We start from the raw sequence: 21,157 nt of genomic DNA, 5'->3' as shown, positions 1-21,157 counted from the left end.
AGCAGAGTGAATCATGCACAGGCGCACTGGGGTTGTTTTTCACAAAACCGTTTTAAGTGAGGTGGTAGGTATGATATCCCCGTCTTTTGTACAGACCAAAAGCTGGGCAACAGCATCTCTGACTGTCCAAATCCAGATGCTCCTTTTTAATATTCCACTGGTCGCGCCTGCAGCTTTTGCAGCCAAAGGCATTGATCGGTGGTGAAGATCCCACTTTTCAGATCTTCATTTTTTTGTACATTTTTTATACACACACATTATATATATATATATATAAAACCATGGTGCTGGGAAAGGTGAAGAGTTTTACAATAAGCTATGACTGTCCTAATGATAACAACATCCCCGTCTATGCCAGCGGAGATTCAGTCTCTGGACGGGTGATTATAGAAGTTACTGGTGAAATCAGGGTGAGATCTCTTACAATCCATGCGAGAGGACAGGCGAAAGTGCGCTGGACGGAATCGAGAAACGCTGGTTCTAATACTGCCTACACTCAGAACTACACTGAAGAAGTGGAGTATTTCAACCACAAAGACCTATTAATCGGGCACGAGAGAGGTAAGCTTGTAATTGTAATAAAATAGACTAAAAAATATGATCTGGAAGTTTGCATTGTTTAAAGTCTTTGTGCAGCTTACTGTAACCATACTGTAAAATATTAGCAATCCAGGGCAGATCGCTGGACATATTCTAGAACAGTGGATTTTTATTATAAAAAATTATGTTATATTATAAAGCACTCAGTATGCGGTAAAGGAAAAAAATCCGGCATAACTTCACATGTAAAAGTTCAGTATCCTATGGTTCACCTTTCACTGTCAATTTGTTTGCCAGTGAGTGGTGAGACGTTACACTTGGGATGGATAGCAAACGCTGTAAAACAAAATTTTCGTGTTAAGTACCTCACTGATTTTGTTGCAATGCTATTGCACCGATTCATAGGGGTTTTAATCCCTTTTGTCTCTGATCAATCCCGTCATTCTGTAATAAAATGTGATGCAACGAATCACATATCTATCGAATTATAGCGACACAAACTTCACCAAAGCTTTTTAAAAATAATCGGTGCTTAGATCTTGAGACCAACAACTCTTTAAGTTATAATAGAAATGTAATGCCTGAATGTCTTTTTAGAACTGCAGTAATTTATATAATGTCCTGCGTGCGTGCAATGGCTTCCAGACTAAGTCCTTGAATTTAACAGTCTTTAATATACAGTCCAAAAATGTTTTCGAGAACTGGTTGCTTTGTTTGTTCAAAAAAACTAATCAAATGATTACTAATTTGATGCAACGGTTCTATTTTATCTAAATATACTACCTACAGTAACATTTACTTTCATTCGACACTATCACTTAGATGAGGTGCTGACATCTAAATGGATTTTATATTGTGGATTTGTACAATAGCCTATCCTGTCCCAATAATATTGTAATTGCAAATTATGTATTAAACTATTGCAAATCTATTGTAAATTCAGTAACATTAAAAAAGGGTTAGTTGTTTTCCTAAGTTTCCACCCTTTGTTCAAAGCGGTTCAATCCTGTTTGGGACAAGCATTGGGGGAAGAAGGGGGGGCTGTGAGCCTTCTCTTCGCTCATTGGTCTAGACCGTCAGATGGTGAGGATGACTTAATGCTATTTTGCAGAAAAACAAGTTACAGCAGCTGCTTTGCACCTTCGAATATCTGTATATTGCCTATGAAAATGTGTATTTTCCTTAAATGACCCTTTTGAATACCCATGTATTGGTGCAGTTTTGATACCGCACCACACTATTCATTTACAAAGCTTCCGCCATAAAATTGCGTTATTTGAATCCAGTTTCTTAGGATATTTTAGGAACATATCAGACATCATATGTAGTTTATTTTAATTTGGGTGCTTTTTTTTTTCTTGTGCACTTATGCATCCATCTTGAATTCCCATTAGGGTTCAGTTAGTGGACAAGAATACAACTATGAATATTTGCACTGACCCAGCTGAGTAAAATGACAGATACATTCATTTTATTTCCAATATCTCAAAACAACTATTGGGCATTTGTGTAATTTCCCCTAATCTGTAGCCGACATCGTCGAATGTTTGCAAAGGGTATTCATGCACGGTTATACATTACAAAAAAAAAGGTAGAAAAATGAAGTTTCGTATTATGTGTCTTGCCCAAGTTTCTGTCGTTCAGCTTAGCTTTGTTGCAGTTGCCCCTCCCCGGACTGCCGATTGGTCCTGCTGTTTGTTAGACTGTTGCTAAGGCGCTGTTAACTTTTCTTTGGTCAATGGAGCTGTCTATCATCTCACTTCCTCTGCTATCCACCCCCTCCCCCAAAGTCATCAGCATTGCAAAAAAGAATCCTCTGAAAAGAGTTCAAGGCTGTGAAAGGAACAGCAGTGAAACATTGATTTAGAAACCAGTCACTTGGCGAAAATGCAAAATTTATTAGGGATTCATTGTTATCATTGACCGCTGAGAGTAGCGGCAATGTCAGCGTCGTGTCTTCAGTTAAATACAATATGAATAACCAATCTCAATTGACATTCTAAAATGATCGTTTGGGTTTTTGTAATCGTGTAAAAGGTTTATGGGTCCACAGCATTTCGTGGCGGGAAACAAAAATGCCATTGCAACGTGTTTTTAAAAAAAAATAATTCCTTTGCTGTGAATATGCATGGTGGATCTTTGTGCAGTTGCAGTTTGCAGTGCTGCCTGTTCACTGTGCTGCGACGCCCCTCCCATCGCTCTGGGCTCCAGCCTCTCAGTCAGCACGTTAGTCTGCGCTCTGTCCTGTCTCTTTTGCTGATGAATACCATGTGGATGCGGCTGCGCTGGGCTGTTCGCGCCGGTTCAGGCCGGCTTTCTCCGCTCTCAGGCGCTGCCTGCCGCTGATTGACAGCTCGCTACTTGTTTACCGCTCCACTGCAAAGCCCGGCGTGCTGAGCTGGCAGAAAAGGGCAGGGAGATAGCCAGTCAATCCACAGCACGATCCCTGCAGGAAAGCAAACTTACACAAAGGGTTTTAATACTGCAACAATTTTTTTTTAAATTAAATGCTACATTGTTAAATATGTCTCCTTTTTTTTTAAGAACAAAAAAAGAAATTGTTTTTAACCTTATGCAACTAGGAATCGCTCTTCATAATGCACCATCATGTGGGAGTGTACATTTCAAGTCGTGTTGTAACAGTATTTTAATAAAACTGACAATTCCTATTAAAACTCCAGCCAATGATGATTTGGTGGAACAGGGATCCCAATGCGAACAGACAGGTGCAGAGTTGGAAAGGGTCCTCAGTAAATGGAAACCAGCATCAGGTTGTTACAGAATTTGCTGATTTTTTTAAAATCCTGGTGCCCGCCAGGAAACGTATAACTTAATATGGAAACGAATCGAGGTACTTTGAACACGGTCACGTCATTGAGGAGAATAAGGAAGGTCAAGTTGTTTATCGTAAAATTAAAATCCCCAAAGGCTCAACTGTGGCGGTGCAGGGTGGAGCTACTCGGACCTTGTGGCTCCTGATAGGACCACTTCAAACAACGCTGGAGATCGCCTAGTAACTCCAAACAATCAGCCTTACTGTACTTTCCCCATTCCCTACAGGGGTAACCGGCTCATTGCTTTCGGTTGCCGGGAACCAAGAGGAGAAAATTGTTAACTGCACTACTCCCAGCCTATTTATAGAAACCGAGAACGTCACTGGTTTTCTTCTCACCAATTCCCTGCTTGAATATTAGGTCCTCTATACTTAAACGATCTAGATTTTTAAAAATTCTGCTCTGCATTCATTGCCCTTCTACTGACAAACAAATATTATATAATTGGTCTTTGAATAATGTAAGCCATCTGTATTGTTTCAGCACTTCCATGAGAAAATACGGTGAAATAATGTCCTTGATGGACGTTCTTATCTGGTCAATGTGACTCCAGCCCCACACCATTGTGGTTGACTCTTAACTGCCCGCTGAAGTGCCCTAGCACGCCACTCAGTTGTATCAAACTGCTACCAACAGTCTGTTTTTCCAATAGAAATGTTATTTTCTTCTAAGTTGTATCTGTGGAAAAAAAACACTGAGGGATGTAGATGTGTTATAAAGTAAATAGTTTCATTTCGCATACTATTCATCTCGCCATTTGGTAAGTAATGTGTATATAACTCATATAATAGCTGGTTTACTGCTTCAAATTATTTAATACTTTTTTTTCAGATGATGATGATTCTGAAGAAGACCTCACCACTATACCTTCAGGCAGACATGAGTACCCATTCAGCTTTGAGCTTCCACAGATGTAAGATTTGCATTTTTCTTTATTACTGCTGCTTCCTTGTAATGTGTTTCTTGGATTAAATTTGCAAAAAAACCTTTTTTTCAAAATGTGAATATGGTATTTTTATATAATGGTAGATTTGCATCGTAAAGCTGCATGTTGATGAGATTCCCCTAATTTCTTACACAAAACCATTTCACCTGAGTGAGGTTCTGATGAAGAAGCCTGTTCAGCCCATTGGATCTCATCCTTTAAGAATAACAACCCAAAGGTCTTCCCATCACAGCATTTTTTTTAAATGAGTCCAATGTTCTGGCCTCCACCAATTTTTCTAGTGATCCATTCCAGATGATAATCACTGTCAGAATAGAATTACATAGAATGTACAGCACAGAAACAGGCCATTCGCCCAAACTGGTCCATGCCAGTATTTATGCTCCACACGAGCCTCTTCCCACCCCTCTTCATCTAACCTTATCAGCATAACCTATTCTTTTCTCCCTCGAAATGCATTAATGCTATTTGCCTTAACTACTCCTTGTGGTAGCAAGTTCTAAATTCTACCCACTCTCTGGGTAAAGAAGTCTCTCCTGAATTCCCTACCGGATTTATCTTATATTTATGGCACCTAGTTTTGGTCCCCCCCACATGTGGAAACATCCTCTCTATGTCTACCTTATCAAACTCTTTCATAATCGTAAAGACCTCTATCAGGTCACTCCTCGGCCTTCTCTTTTCTAGAGAAAAGAGCCGCAGCCAGCTCAACCTTTCCTGATGGAATACTGTGCACAGTTATACTTAAGTGTGGTCTAACCAAGGTTCTATACAAGTTTATCATAACTTCTCTGCTTTTCAATCCTAGCCCTTTAGAAATGAACCCCTGTGCTTTGTTTGCTTTTTTATGGCCTTATTAACCTACTTCGCTATATTTAGTGATTTGTGTATCTGTATCCCTAGATCCCTTTGCTCCTCTATCCCATTTAGACTCTTATTTTCCAAGGAGTATGTGGCCTCCTTATTCTTCCTATCAAAATGTACCACCTCACACTTATATTGAAATTCATTTGCCAATTACATGCCCATTCTCCAAGTTTATTAATGTCGTCTTGTATTTTGTTGCAGTCTTCCTCAGTATTAACTATACCCACCCCCCCAAATTTGGTATCATCCACAAATTTTGAAATTGTACTTCTGATTCCTGAGTCCAAACCAACAGTGATGCCAGCACTGATCCTTGTGGAACATCACATGCCAGTCTGAGTAACTACTCTTAACCCCTACTCTCTTTTTTGTTTTGTAGCCAGCTTGCTATCCATTCTGCTACTTGTCCCCTGATTCTACATGCTCTGACCTTAGTCATGAGTCTGCTCTGCAGTGTCTTATGGAAGGCCTTTTGAAAATCCAAATATATTGCATCAACTGCATAACGCTTGTCTAATCTGTTACGTCTTCAAAGAATTCAGTAAGGTTGATCAAGCATGACCTTCCCTTTTAAAATCCGTGCTGACTATTCTTTACTATATTTTCAGTTTCTAGATATTTTTCTATCACATCTTTGAGTAAAGCTTACCACCGACATTAATCTAACTGGTCCATAGTTCCCTGGACTTGTTCTATCTCCCTTTTTAAATATAAGAATCACATAGCTGTCCGCCAGTCCTCTGGCACTATTCCCATTTCTAATGAATTTTTATATATATGTAATAATGCTCCTGTTATCTTTTTCCTAACATTTTTTTAACATGCGCAAATGCAATCCATCCAGACCAGGGGTTTTATTCTCTCTAAGTTTGAATAGTTTATCAATTATCTTCCCCCTGCAGTGTAAAGAAATAGTTCCCAACATCTGTCCTAAATTTGCTTTCTGCAACCCTGAGCTTATGTCCCCTTCTCTTGCTACCCTGGCATATCTGAAAGTCTTCACAGAAGAAAGAAGGGATCTGGACTATTATAATTGTTAATCAAAATTATTGCAACCTACTAAACTCCCTATGAATTTTGAAAGACTTTCTGTAGTAACTCTTGACTGTTGGCGTTGTGTCGATTGGTTGCTATGAAGTGGATTTTGGTGTTGCAAATTAGTACCGTATTTTGTGTGGTCATTGTTTTATGATCCTTTTTTCCTGACAGACCATTAGCTACCTCCTTTGAAGGCAAATATGGCAGTGTGCGCTATTGGGTGAAAGCTGAACTGCACAGGCCGTGGATGCTGGTAATGAAAGTGAAGAAAGAATTTACCGTCTTTGAACACATTGACATTAACACTCCATTGTTGCTGGTAAGTGCCAGAAAATTTTGCAAACTTATCAATGTAAAATTCTTAAGATTTCTCCAGACATCTACATATTTAACCAGTTTAAAAGAGGATGCAACATGTTAATACAGGGCTCCCAGTAATTGAAACCAAGTGGTTACAATAAAACAAAATGATTATTCTCTTGGCTGAAACAGCGAGGCTACAATTATTAGAAAGCTTTAAAGAGGAAATGTTGCCATTACATTTTTATGAAACAATTGCTGTTTTAATTAAAAGTATGATCAATTGGTGTTGAAAATTGAGTAGATCCTTACAAGATGTAGTATAGGTGATTATTGTATAAGACATGCATTGTTCTGCTTAAATTAAATGTAAGCTCATAACTAATGATAAGTCATTTCCCATCTAAGATTATGAACCTATTTAACTTCAGTACAGTGGTACAAATTCTTTAGCAGATTTAAATTGTTTCTCCGGACAGACACGAACACTTATGAAACAGACACATTCATCAACTTAAAAAAAACACATTATTTGGTCTTCAGAATTTTTAAATCCCATCTACCCCACACTATGCAGATTTTACTTTAACCCCAATCCTGATTAATCTGAAGTGAAAGTGACGCCCATAATTAAACTTTTTCACATTGAGAATGGATCTTAGATTTTTAAAATAAATTTGGGGAAAAAAATCACATTTTAAAACAATTACTTAAATTAACAGTTTTATTAAGAATGGAAAGACTATGAAACAGCAACTAGATGCACATGTGAAATATTGTAGCATTTTGGTTCCCCTTATAGTTGTGCAAGCGGACTGCATTTCCTCAGCTCAGGCAAAAGGCTATAAAATGTTTCAGAAGCTACAATAAAGGATATACCACACAAAAGTAAGACTATTCCACCACAGTGGTCATCATAGCTACGCTGTATGCAGTCATTAACTGACATACATGTAATGCATTTCTAACAGTACATCACTGGGTAATGACCAGGAGCAGAAATTCCAGCTCATTTTTACACAGACTAATGCATATACTTAATTGGATTTTAACTAAAGTTCACAATTGCCTCACATTCCCCTAAATCCTGATACTGATGATGTTCCTTGTTAAAGAATCTTGACTTTGTAGAGTGATTTCCATAAATTTCTTTGTAAACATTCATGGTGGTGAGGGATATTTTTGTGAACAATGCTCAACGTTTGAACTTGTAAACAGTTCAGAACAAACTAAAACATTTCTTATCAGTGCTGTTTGAGTGGTACTAATTTTAACTTGTCAATTAAAATGGTGAACTACTGTGCACTAGCTATGGGACTGACATTACGCACTCTTGTGCAAAATTGATGACGTGCCTGTAGTAAAATTCTCTGTACAAATCATTAATATCTTGCACTTGAAAGTGTAGAGCAGAGATTTTCAGGTATTTTGCTATTAATATAGCACCATATGTCATCCTGAGAGACTGTCTATTCTGAAGGGGAGCAGGGGTATTTACTGTGCTTTCTGTTCTTTTTGCAGTCACCACAGGCAGGCACAAAAGAGAAAACTCTTTGTTGCTGGTTCTGTTCCTCAGGCCCAATATCCCTAAGTGCCAAAATCGAACGGAAGGGCTACACACCAGGTAAAAATCTGGAGCGCTGAAAATTAATTTCAATCCTTGGTCTGTGCCAAATTAACTGATCTCAGCCGGGCGGCAGTATTGGTGCTATAACTAATTTCAATGTGTATGGCCTAGGACAGGAAAAATGAGCCAGGCTTCACACTCCCAATTGCTATCCAATTATTCCTACTTCCAATTAACCTTACTGGAAAGTGCACCTATACTTCTGTTGAGGCAAGGATTAGGCTTGGCTATCATCTATTGCCTTTATCGAATAGCCTGCTAGCATTTATTGTCCACGCCAAACTGGCCATTCTTCATGTTCAGGTCGAGTACCAGATGGTTGCTGGTGACAGTGGGACCATATCTTGGCACGAATTACCACTTTCAGGAGAGAATCAGATAAGGTTTGCACGGGGGAGATTCTTTACAACAATAATCATCATATTTAGTTAACTAGTTTTCCAAATTCTATTAGTGCCTCTTTTCAAATCTTGGCTTTTAATTACACTAAACTAAATAAAATATGTTTCTTTTAATAAATCACTCCACCTAGTAATATTTTAATTGTGAAAGGAACTAAATGGCTCCAGATTTCCAATGTTAATGCTGAGACCAGTGCTATTCACATTGCCATTTTGATAGTTGTATTCCTTGCAGGTTAAAAGCACAAATACTATCAATACAGAAGACTACTGATGAACAGATTGATGCATTAGATATTATTTAAACAAGACTTTAAATTATTGTTTTTAATGAGAAAGAATGCAGATTCCAGACATAGTGCACATTATAATTTACATTTGTGCGTGTGTTTTTCTTTTGTGCAGGTGAATCAATTCACATATTTGCTGAAATTGAGAATTGTTCTTCCCGTATGGTAGTGCCAAAGGCAGCCATTTACCAAACACAGACTTTCTATGCCAAAGGGAAAATGAAGGAAGTTAAACACCTTGTAGCCAACTTGCGAGGAGAATCACTGTCATCTGGAAAAACAGAAAGTTGGAATGGAAAATTACTGAAAATTCCACCAGTGTCCCCCTCGATTGTAGACTGCAGTATAATCCGTGTGGAATATTCACTGACGGTAGGTGGTTTCTTGAATCACAGTTTTGTGTGCTGACATTGCAAAATGAGGACATCATTGAAAAACGTTTCATTGGTAACACCAGTCCTTTAAAGAAGGAGGTTTACTGTACTATCATCTTTTTCTTGCCTTAGTTTTTCCTCACCTTTTATTTTCTTCTCTTTCCCCATCCCCCAGGCCTAGCTCAATAGTCTTTGGTTAGGATGTTCAGTTTGTAGAAACATCTGAGATAGGTGGGGATTCTTTCCCAGCCAGTTTCCCTCCTTCTAATAACTTGACCAAGGCTGGGAAACTGGCTGTCAAGGAAAGCCCAAGTAACTGTATGGGAAATTTTCATGGTCTTGATATTTTTCCTAACCCTTTTTTAGGTTTCCTGCTGTATGCTTGAAGAATGCAAAATTCCCTTTTCCCCAGGTAACGTTCTGTGAATGCAGGTGTTTGTAAGATGAACAAAAAAAAATTTGAATAAAATGTCTTTTTAATGTTTGTATGTATTTCTTTCCCATTTAAAAAATTATTTTCTCCCTTCTCTAGATCACCACGCACTACATCCCGGCCAAGAGGGCGTGAAGGTGACCTGCTCCCAGGCCAATGCCGCTCTGTAACCGGCTGCCAGGAGGTGCGCGGGGTGACTTGCCCTGTTTTTAAAACTGTTAAAACATTTTTTTATTATTCTTATGGGGAGACAGTTAGCTTCCACTTATCCCTCCTCCGCTGGCCCGGTTGAGATTGGTAACTCACTGTCTTGGGAATAGTGTCATTTTATATTTTAGAAGAATCGTCCTTTCTCTAGGAACCTGCTAGTTTAAAGTTCCGCTGCATACTTTTTTTTTTCTTGGTGGGTTAGCTTAACTGTGACCATTCTAGGATACGTTACTGTGATGTGTAACAAGATTTAAGAAACTAACATCTATTAATGTCCTTCTGCAAAAGTGTATGAGCTTGAGGGTAACTGTGGTTCCTGTGGGGAATTTAGTTGATGCTGCGTCATTAAAAACCACATCACCTGTTGCTGTGTAGTCAAATCAAAATCTCCTTTCAGTGATGAAGGCAATCGTTCTGAATTTGAAAATAGTCCTGTAGTAAAACTTGGGAAATCGTGTTATCAATTTTTTTTCCCTCCTAGGAGGGAAAGATTTTTTTCCAATCTTAAGCTCATGCAACATTTTTCAGCTCCCTGGCGGGTGAGGTATTTATGTGAAGGGATGCTCTCGTGTTCTTTTTTAATTTGTTTCATTTTTATATTTACATTTCAAAGAGATCACCCAAGAGACTAGTGGGTAAAAGTAGTACTAAGCCACCACACATCAAGGTTGCAGATTTGATATCTAACCTGTGCTGAGTTTAGTGGATCTCAGCCAACAGAGTAATTTGGGTGTCTCAGTGCACCTGACTGAGGGAGGGGGGAAAAAATCTGGCATGGTTCCTGTTCCTGATCACTATTCAGTAACCAGCAGCGCTGGATATGTGAACATCAGCTGAGAACAGGATCAGGCCTGGCTATGATGCCCCTTGCAGCTGAATGGCCTGCAACTGATTACTATCTAGAGTCCTAAATGAAGAATGGTTTCTTGGGTGAGTTATTGAACGGCTGCTAGCAGCACCTGTAGAATACTAGTCAAGTGTCGGTGCCTTCAGTGGGGGGAGGGGGAGAAAATTGAGGGGGGAATTTTTATTTGAAACTTACATGCCATTAAAGAATCGCACAAAAATACAATACGTATAGCATAATCTTTCAAAAAGTGTACAAGATAGATGGGTTTCATAGAATCATAGAATGGTTACAGAACGGAAGGATGCCATTTGGCCTGTCAAGTCCGTGCCAGCTCTTTTTGCAAGAGCAATCCAGCTAGTCCCACTCCCCCGCCCTTTCCCCGTATCCGTGCAAATTTTTTCATTCAAGTACTATTCCAATTTCCTTTTGAAAGCCACGACTGAATCTTCCTCCACCAATCCCTCAGGCGGTGCATTCCAGATCTTAACCACTCGCTGAGTTTTTAAAAAAAAGTTTTCCTCATGTCGCCTTCGGTTCTTTTGCCAATCACCTTAAATTTATGTCCTCTGGTTCTTGACCCCTCCGCCAATGGGAACAGTTTCTCTCTATCTACTCTGTCTAGACCCTTCATGATTTTGAATACCTCTATCAAATATTCTCTCAATCTTCTCTGCTCTAAGGTGAACAACCCCAGCTTCTCCAGCCTATCCATGTAACTGAAGTCCTTCAACATTGGAACCATTCTAGTAAATCCCTTCTGCACCCTCTCTAAGGTCTTCACATCCTTCCGAAAGTGCGGTGCCCAGAACTGGACACAATACTCCAGTTGTGGCGAACCAGTGTTTTATAAAGCTTGTCATAGAATCAAAGAAAGGTTACAGCACGGATGTAGGCTGTTCGGCCCATCAAGTCCGCGCCGGCTCTATGCAAGAGTAATCCAGCTAGTCCCACTCCCCCGCCCTATCCCCGTAGCCCTGCAAATTTTTTCCTTTCAAGTACTTATCCAGTTCATCATAACTTCCTTGCTTTTGTACCTTATGCCTCTATTTATAAAACCCAGGATCCCGTATGTTTTTTTAACTGCTTTTTCAACCTGCCCTGCCACCTTCAAAGATTTGTGCACATATACCCCCAGATCTCTCTGTTCCTGCACCCCTTGTAGAATTGTACCCGTTAGTTTATATTGCCTCTCCTCATTCTTCCTGCTAAGATATATCACTTCGTACTTTTCTGCGTTAGATTTCATCTGCCACGTGTCTGCCCATTCCACTAGCCTGTGTCCTCTTGCAGTCTATTACTATCCTCCTCACTGTTCACTATACTTCCAAGTTTTGCATCATCTGCAGATTTTGAAATTGTGCCCTGTACACCCAAGTCCAAGTCATTAATATATATCAAGAAAAGAAGTGGTCCTAGTACCGACCCAAGGGGAATGCCACTGTACACCTCCCTCCGGTTTGAAAAACAACTGTTCACCACTACTCTCTGTTTCCTGTCACTTAGCCAATTTCGTATCTACACTGCCACAGCCCCTTTTATTCCATGGGGTTCAACTTTGATGACAAGTCTATTATGCGGCACTTTATCAAACGCCTTTTGGAAGTCCATATACACTACATCAACCGCATTGCCCTCATCGACCCTCTCTGTTACCTCATCAAAAAACTCAATCAAGTTAGATAAACATGATTTGCCTTTAACAAATCCGTGCTGGCTTTCCTTAATTAATCCACACTTGTCCAAGTGACTATTAACTTTGTCCCGGATTATCAGTTCTAAAAGTTTCCCCACCACTGAGGTTAAACTGACTGGCCTGTAGTGGCCAGGTTTATCCTTACATCCTTTTTTGAACAAGGGTGTAACATATGCAATTCTCCAGTCCTCTGGCACCACCCCTGTATCTAAGGATGATTGGAAGATTATGGCCAGTACCTCCACAATTTCCACCCTTACTTCCCTCAGCAACCTAGGATGCATCCCATCCGGACTGGGTGACTTATCTACTTTAAGTACAGCTAGCCTTTCTAGTACCTCCTCTTTATCAACTGCATAATACCACTTTTTTGAGATGATGCCCAATTTTTTACGCATAATTTACCAATATATTTCTGAATACAAGTTTTGTAGTTTAACCTTGTCTTTTCAGTTATGGAGCATTCAGAGGTAAATTGCAATGCCTTCTCCCAAAGCTCAATGGGTTAGTGCGCATCATGGTATATAATTGAGCTGTGCAGACCGAGAAGCATCCACATTTTGATTCCAGTTCTGCCGAGTTAGGTGATATCAGCCGGACATTGGTGAAGTCACTACTTTTGCCTTGGTGGTTCCAGAATTTAGGAGATGGTAGTTTATTTTTTTTAAAAACTGATCAGGTTTCCCATTCCAGATTGCTATTCAGGGACCATGCTGGAAGTGCATGTGTATGGCTATAGATTGGAAACTGGATTAGTTGTGCCCCAGTAGTGGAGTGGCCCACCGACCTTCATTATCCATGTGTTCATGTGAAAAATAGCCACTTGGGTGAGGTACCAAAGGGCTATGCTGCTACCATTGGAACCTTCCTCCACCATAAGTTACCACCTTCTGAAGCGGAGGGGTAAGGGGAGAAAATTGAAGAGGGGTGGAAAAATAAGTGTCAGTGATTAAAACTTTCAATTCTTTTTTCTTAGGTCTACGTGGATATCCCTGGGGCAATGAATTTAACCCTGAATTTACCACTAGTTATTGGTACAATTCCCTTGCATCCCTTCGGCAGCCGAACATCCAGCGTTAGCAGCCAGTGTAGCATGAATTTGAACTGGTTAAGCCTCGCACTGCCTGAAAGACCTGAAGGTAAGAACGAGCTGTGGCAAAAATGTAATCCATTATGAGGCAACTCGCCCTTTGGCCTACTGGTTAGAATGACCACCCAGTGTAGCAATTAGCTGGACAGACTAGAATGTTCAAGGTTTGATTCTTGGCCTGTGCTGAGTTGTCTAATCTCAATTGGGCTAATATTTATTGCGCTACAGTTGGCCACAGGGATTGGGCTACGGATGTATTTAAAAAGAAATCACCTGGGGTTCCCGCTTCTGCTTGCTGTCCAGTTGCACCTGTTGGAAAATATGAACCGTGTGAATGCTTGGATTGGGTGCAACAGCGATACTCTTTAATGGATGAATAGCTTCCTGCACCTACTGTCTGGGTTGTCATGAAAAGAATTGCCACATTGGCATGCACTCTGCTACATTGCCCATGGCGGTGGAACTATATAGCAGCAAGAATCAATGCCTTAAGGGGAGGAGAAGTGAAAAGTGGAAAGAAATCATAAATAAATGCAGCAGTGATGTATCTTTTTAATAATTCGCTGTTGGGTGTTAGGCTAATAAAATAGGAATCTAATATTGTATTCAGTGTTGTCGTTGCAGTTGATTGAACTAACTCTGCAATTCATTTTAAATAATGACCTATGGCTCCATCTCATTTTAGCTCCGCCTAGCTATGCAGAAATTGTGTCAGAGCAGCAACGGCGGAATAATCTGGCTACTACTGCAGTACGGGATGAATTAGAAAGAGTGTTTGAGGGACCATTGTTCGCCTACATCCAGGAATTTAGGTACCAGCCTCCACCTGTGTATTCAGAGGTAAGAGTCTTTTAGGTTATTTGGAACAATGGAAATATGAGGACTTCTTATTTATTGGAATTTCTGAGTGTACAGAATCTATATAATTAAAGGCCTTACTGTAAAACACATGAAATTAGATTGCAATTTCCTCATTCCTCAAGCCTGGCATGTCAGGTCTTCCCTCTGCCTGGGATTATTTGGGGCTTCCCCAACTAGTATAATTGGGCCTGCACCTGTAATATGAGCAGCCCCAGCATTTCCAATCTTATGAGTTGGGAGGAAGCATTCCAACTTGGCCTGGGATCATTGTGAACTCCATTGGAGGGGCGTCTGCAGAGCCTTGGTGCAAGGGCCTGCCCCTGAACCTCCACAGACCAGAGGATTTGCAGGGGTCTGGGGCAGGCCAAAGAAAAAGCAGGCAAATTGACAAATTATCTTAACACCCCATCTGGACAATTGCAAGGACTTGGGACCTTCTAGTTGCTGTTCTCCAGCAGTAGCTAGAAGGAGTCGATCTCAGTGGATAGGACCACAGCTGAAAGCCTCGGCTGTAGTTACGCCTCAACATCGGGGGCGGGGGGGGGGGGGTAAATGCTAGTGCAAGGCCCAGCCAGGAGGCAGGCCTTTGAGTTTCCCAGGCCATGCAAATGGTGCAGGGAAGGAAAAACACAGCTGCTTCATCAGGAAAAATTCCACAGAAACCCACAAAAAAGCAATCATTTGAAAGGCTGAAATTTCAACAATCGAGTCCCTGTGTTAAATATTCCAAAGTGGTTCTAGCTGCTGTTTTTATTTCTAACTCATTTGAATATATAACCATAAAAATAATATTTTATATGATTACTGCTACTACTAAATTCCCATCCGTCAGCAGCAACGATGGATTCACTCCATTGTTGTCAGTTCTGAACTAGCTTGGCCACTTCAGCCATATACACAGAATGTACAGCACAGAAACAGGCCATTCGGCCCAACTGCAATGTGGCGGTGTTTATGTTTCACACAAGCCTCCTCCCACCCTACTTCATCTAACCCTATCAGCATATCCTCCTATTCCTTTCTCCCTCATGTACTTATCTAGCTCCCTCTTAAATGCATCTATGTTATTCGCCTCAACTACTCCATGTGGTAGAACATTCCACATTCTAACCACTCTTTGGGTAAAGAAGTTTCCCCTGAATTCCCTATTGGATTTATTAGTGACTACCTTTATATTTATGACCCCTAGTTTTAGACTCCCCACACGAGGAAACATCTTCTCTATGTCTACCCTATCAAACCCCTTCATAATTTTAAAGACCCCTATTAGGTCACTCCTTGGCCTTCTGTTTTCGAGAGAAAAGAGACCCAGCCTGTGTCGCCTTTCCTGATAGTTATAACCTCTCAGTTCTAGTATCATTCTTGTAAATCTTTGTTGCACCCTCTCCAGTGCCTCTACTGTTAATTGTATCCATATGATTTATATCAATTAGTGTTAATTGTATTCAGGTGGTGCGTATCAATTGGGGACTCTATCCATTTATATGAGAGCTTATCTATGGAGTGGGTAACGTGGATCTCTGTGAATAAAGGCTTGAAAGCAACTGAAGATCAGGTTCTAGTATTGTATCCTTCATCACCTGGCTATCCAATTTATTACATCTACATCCTTTTTCTGGAGACCAGAACTGTTCACAGTATTCTAAATGTAGTTTAACCATTTGTATCCTTTTCTGTGAGAAGTCACTTATGACATTGTCTATCCAGCGCTTCCTTGGTCTTCCTCAGCTTCTTGTTCCATATACCTCTCTTTGCAGGGCCGTGAAAGATATTCTAGCTGATTCTATTCTTGAAACGAGCCCAAACCATCGCACTCTTCTTTCTCTGATCTTCTGTATAAGCATTGTTTCTTGTTCCATGCCGAGTTCTTATATCATTCTTGATGTTTGCATCCTTGGTACTCCCAACATTCCTCTCAACCAATTCACCTCTGCTGTTAGTATCTTTTGTTCGTCAACTTTTCTCATGTTTCAACACTCGGATCTGTATAATAATATAGGGATGGTCATTGCTTCATAAACTCTTACCTTCGTTCTTACCAAAATATCTTTAGCCTTCCATATCCTGCTTAATCCTTCAAAAGCAGCAGAAGCAAGTCCAATCCTTTTGATGTCTTCTTCACAACTCCCATTCTCTGACACTAACGCACCTATTCAGCTGCATCACCTCCAACTGTAATATGTTCATCTTCCTGATTTTTCCCAAATGACATGTCCTTTTGTCTCTTTAACCCATTAAATTATAGAAAAATATACTAAGCCTACACAAAAAAACATATATTAGAAATGCCTCCAAAAGGCTTCTCCCACACAAGCCTATCCCTGTCTGTGAACCCTGGGGCCTGAGTTATGCTGTCACACTGCATGTCGCACTAATGGACTATAATTCCCAGAATGCACCAGTGCCAATGTGAATATTGCTCTGTGGACTACAAGTCCCAGAATGCAGCTTACGGCTGGTTGTGTTTCTCCTTTATGCAGTACAACAACAACTTGCATTTATATAGCACCTTTAACGTAGTAAAACGAACGTTGTCAAATAACATTTGACACCAAGCCACATAAGGAGATATTAGGACAAGTGACTAAAAGCTTGGTCAAAGAAGTAGGTTTTAAGGAGCGTCTTAAAGGTGGAGAGAGAAATAGAGAGGCGCAGAGGTTTGGAGAGGGAGTTCCAGAACTCAGGGCCTAGGCAGCTGAAGGTACAGCCACCAATGGTGAAGCAATGCCAGTACTGCAGAGGTAGGGTAGGGCTTTCCAAAAGGAAGTCACAACATTCTTTGTGACTGACCAGTCTTGCTCTCATTCATTAAAAAATAATTCTGGTGCTTTTAAAGAGACATCCCAATGTTCTGTTTGGGGGAAAATAAAATCCTTCTCCACCCCCATATACAGCTTTCTGTTTGGAAATCAGATCTAGGGGGAAAGAGTTCTCTCGGCAACTACCATCACACCATCGCAGTGCTCTTAAACACCTCGTTCTTTTGAGGTCTAGTGGTTTTTATTTTAAATTCTGTATTGCACTGCTTGCCCCCGTCTGTGTAGCCATGCTCCATTTCCCAAGCCCCCCATCTTGCTTCATTTCCTGGCTCAAAATAGCACCATGCAGAACATCCCTGTGCGCAATGCCAGGAGCGATCAGTTAGTAATTATTAAATAATTTAGATTGCTGCTTTTCAATAGAAAGTCAGTTAAGGATGCCACCTGATCATAGCTACCTTATGTTGGACAATTTTGCAAATAAACTTTTAGATGTAGAGCAGAAATCACTACAATTCCTGAAAACTTGTGCCAAAACAATGGCACAAGTACGGTGTAATGCCAATTTTCAGCGCAAAAAATCGAAGACATTTGTTTGTAAGTGCTTTGCGCCCATTTTTACGCTACGCCCAAATTTCCTCGATGTTTTGCACTGATTCAGTGAAACCTATGCTGAAACCTTCCACCGCTCATTAACAAAGCTCCCCCACCATGCAAAAGATCAAGAACACTAGTTTCCTGCATTTATGCCCGTTCTGAACGGGTGTATCATAAATTTATGCTTAATATTTTAGGTGCAGCAGGACCCAAAGTCATATCTTCAGTGTTTTATGGCTTTTGTTTTACGCGCTTTTTAAATTTCTGCTCACTGGATCTTTGCATGCATTTTTACAGCATCAGAGTGAGTTATATTAAAAATTGAAAAGCATTTACAATTACATTTTCTTAAAGATGCATGCCTAATGTGCATAAAGGATGATTTGAAACTTTTAATTTTCATACTTAAAAGAAGGAATCTGGAGTAAGTTCTGTGCTTTCCTTGGGCACCGATTGTTTACACTGATTTCCGCTTGTTTTTACGGTCCGGCATATGCTAATGAGAGTCTCAAAATTTCATTGTAAGTTCTCGACGACAAGATCGGTGTAAATTTCAGCATAAATTGCCGGTTATGCGTTTGAGGAAATTCCCAGCCTAGAGATTTTAGGGACAGAAAACGGCCTATTAGACTCAACCATTAAACTATCCCTTTATCATGGATCAGCCCCACCTATCTACCTTTTTTTTTGCTGTTCTGTTGTTCCTGTTTTTCCAAGTTTTCTCCCTCCTCTCCTGACGACAACCCAGGCTCATGGCTGGCATCACTTGGTTGAGACATGGATCAGAGGTCAAACCTGATCTGTATGGCTCAATAAAAGAAAGAAAGACTTGCATTGATCTTGCACAATTCACACCTCAGGACGTCCCAAAGTGCTTTACAGTCAATGAAGTACTTTTGAAGTGTAGTCACTGTTGTAATGTAGGATTGATGGTACATTTACCTACTGAACTTTTGTAAATACAAAAAAAAAGGTCATGTAATTGCCCGAATATCTTTGCAGAGCCCCTTGGTGCATGTGCTTAGCATATTGTTCTATTTCAAAATGTTGTGAACTGGGGATCTGTCTGTACATTTATTTATTCATTTTAATTAATTTTTATTTTACAGATTGATCCTAATCCAGATCAGTCAAATCAGAACAGAGAAATAAACCCGTGTTGTTCCTCCCGTTGATCGGCTTTATGTGGCTATTGAGCCTATTCTTTCACGACGGTTTTAAAATGCATCACTGCACTGTTGAGGACAGAAGACTCAACATGAAGAGGAAACTCGGTGATGATTTATAACAGTGGATAGACAGAGACAGCCTATGCTAATGAAACCGAAAATCTGTGGCCTAAACAGAAAGCTGCTGAAGATGCCGGAAGAAATCGTAACTTTTTCATGTGGCACAAACAAGAAGCAGCTGAAGTGGACAGTGGCCACAGTATGTCTTTGACATTCACACCATTCTACTGGGGTTCTCGCCCTTAACTGAAATTTGCACATATTATTCAGTGCTTGTGTTGCGCTTCATATTCCATTCAGTCTTGATGATGGCTGTTTATTATTTTTGTTTGTGGTGAATTGCAGGCTGCAGACTTCAAGTTACTGATTTTTGTCTGGGGTCTGCACAGTTCAAAGATCAAGTCAGCAGTGTACAAAACTGACAGAATGCACTGATGTTATGTAGCCTGGACTGTACCTGCTTTGCACGTGCTCAGTATTGTCTTCTCAGGCTGGCCTTGCAACACCAACCTAATTGTGGCTTCTTTTAAAACATCAAATGCCTTCAAGCCAATATTTGTTGCTGTTTGTTCTTTTGCAGCCTATTGTAGTAGAATAGCAACAGATCAAAAACCTGGAATAAGGCTACAGAGAAGATTCTAGGTTAATTTTCTATTGTTGGGAGACTGTATTTTGTCATTATTCCTATTTGTTGCATTTCTACTATATACAGAGTAGCTTTGTGTTTCAGACTGCCTAAAACACTCAAATCTCAGGTGAATTTGTCACTTGCCAAATTGTTGGTATTCTCTTTTTTTTGTATTTTGATTAAATTGCACTGTTTTAAAATGAGGGACACTTGCAAAATTTGGATGGACTTTGAATTCTCTTTTTTTTCCCCCACCACCACATTTGACTTTAATATTTACTTGCACAATGAAGCATTATTTTTTCGCCTTCCATATTTTGATGTTGTTACCCTGTTCCCAGTGAATTGGGCCAAAATTTGGTTAACCTGTTTCCTCAAGAAAATATCAGCAATTCTAGACATTCTAAAAGTCTGAAGGACTTAAACACTTTGTTTAGTACTGGAAGCTACACGTTTCACCAAGGTTGAAACTTTTAGAACCAGTAATGGGCATTTTTGTTGTGAAAGAATGTCAAACTCTTCCAATTGGATCAGTCGCAGGATTGAGTACAAGTGGTCTTATTCCAAGAGTGGCCTTTTTGTAAAGAATACAAATTCAAGTGAAGTATGCTATTCTGTATTGACAAAAGTGCAGCACAAACATGGAATAGTTATGTGGAAGGGTTTGACTGTATTTATTGCGCTGTGTATTTTTCAGTTACATTGTGGGGAGAGGGCATTGAGGTTCACAGCATTTTGCGAGTGCCCCTAATTTACAAATTGTTTTGTGGGGTAGTTGGCATAATAGGGCATTTGATGTTTCCATTTGGGCAACCTTCATTTCTTTTTTTCAAAACTAGGGATCAACAATTGCTTATGTCTACAGCAGGTGTGAAACCTGATTCCACACAAGAAAAATTACAAAAAATAAAACAAGGGATCGATCAATATTATTCTGCACCCTTCATTGGCCAAAGATGGCTGGTCATTACTCATGATGTTCAGTTTTTCTTTGCTTTTCAGATCTTGAGTGCAGTTATTTGAATGGAGTTCTCAATACTTCAGATATAGATGTATTTGCTGAAACTGAATTGATATGAGAATGTTTTTTAAATATATATTTCTTAGATATTGGTCGATCCCTAATGTAAGAAAAAAGGACTTTGTAGTCCAGTATTCAATTTAGTTTCCTGATTTAAAAATTAGGAATAAATATTTTAAAAATCCAAAATGTTCTAGAAACCAAGTGCAATATTTAATGTTTTTTGTAAGGTTTTTTCCTTGACTGTGTACAGACTTTTTTTTAGTTTGGTGCTGTAATTATCTTTGTAGATTTTGTTAAGGAGACAACAATCCATGTTCTGTATGGTTTAATTTTTGTTTAGCTGTTCGTATAAAATTAAAATGTTTTGCTATTGAATTTTTGCAGTTTTTTTTACTTTTTCTGCCTCTTTCAAACACATACACAATAATGTAGCTAAATCTGTCCAAATGGCTCTGTTGCTAAATGCCCAAACCAGGGAGATTCCAGGTTTGATTTCTGTGTTGAATGAGCTGATCTCAGCCAGGATGTTAGTAGGAGCTCTATAATTGGCCCTAGAGCCCTAGGGG

General features: G+C 39.8%; 1 protein-coding gene across 2 annotated transcripts; it reads left to right on the top strand.

The window, feature by feature from the left end:
• Window positions 1-39: 39 nt before the first annotated feature.
• On the top strand, window positions 40-20,541 carry LOC137320882 (arrestin domain-containing protein 3). 2 transcript variants are annotated; one of them, XM_067982832.1, is made up of 8 exons: window positions 40-561; window positions 4,206-4,287; window positions 6,397-6,544; window positions 8,047-8,149; window positions 8,959-9,215; window positions 9,584-9,629; window positions 9,750-9,834; window positions 13,380-13,467. In XM_067982832.1, exons 1-7 carry the CDS (start codon window positions 282-284, stop codon window positions 9,818-9,820), a joined length of 987 nt encoding a protein of 328 aa, XP_067838933.1. In that variant the 5' UTR covers window positions 40-281; the 3' UTR covers window positions 9,821-9,834; window positions 13,380-13,467. The 2 variants fall into 2 exon arrangements, with proteins under 2 accessions (XP_067838933.1, XP_067838932.1); XM_067982831.1 differs by lacking the exons at window positions 9,584-9,629; window positions 9,750-9,834 and adding exons at window positions 14,179-14,333; window positions 18,820-20,541 and having other exon boundaries at window positions 43-561; window positions 13,380-13,542.
• Window positions 20,542-21,157: the final 616 nt, after the last annotated feature.

Source organism: Heptranchias perlo, chromosome 4 (assembly GCF_035084215.1).
Source record: "Heptranchias perlo isolate sHepPer1 chromosome 4, sHepPer1.hap1, whole genome shotgun sequence".
NCBI lineage: Eukaryota > Metazoa > Chordata > Chondrichthyes > Hexanchiformes > Hexanchidae > Heptranchias > Heptranchias perlo.
Note: the sequence above shows the minus strand (reverse complement) of the source record. Positions and strands in the feature narration are given on the sequence as shown.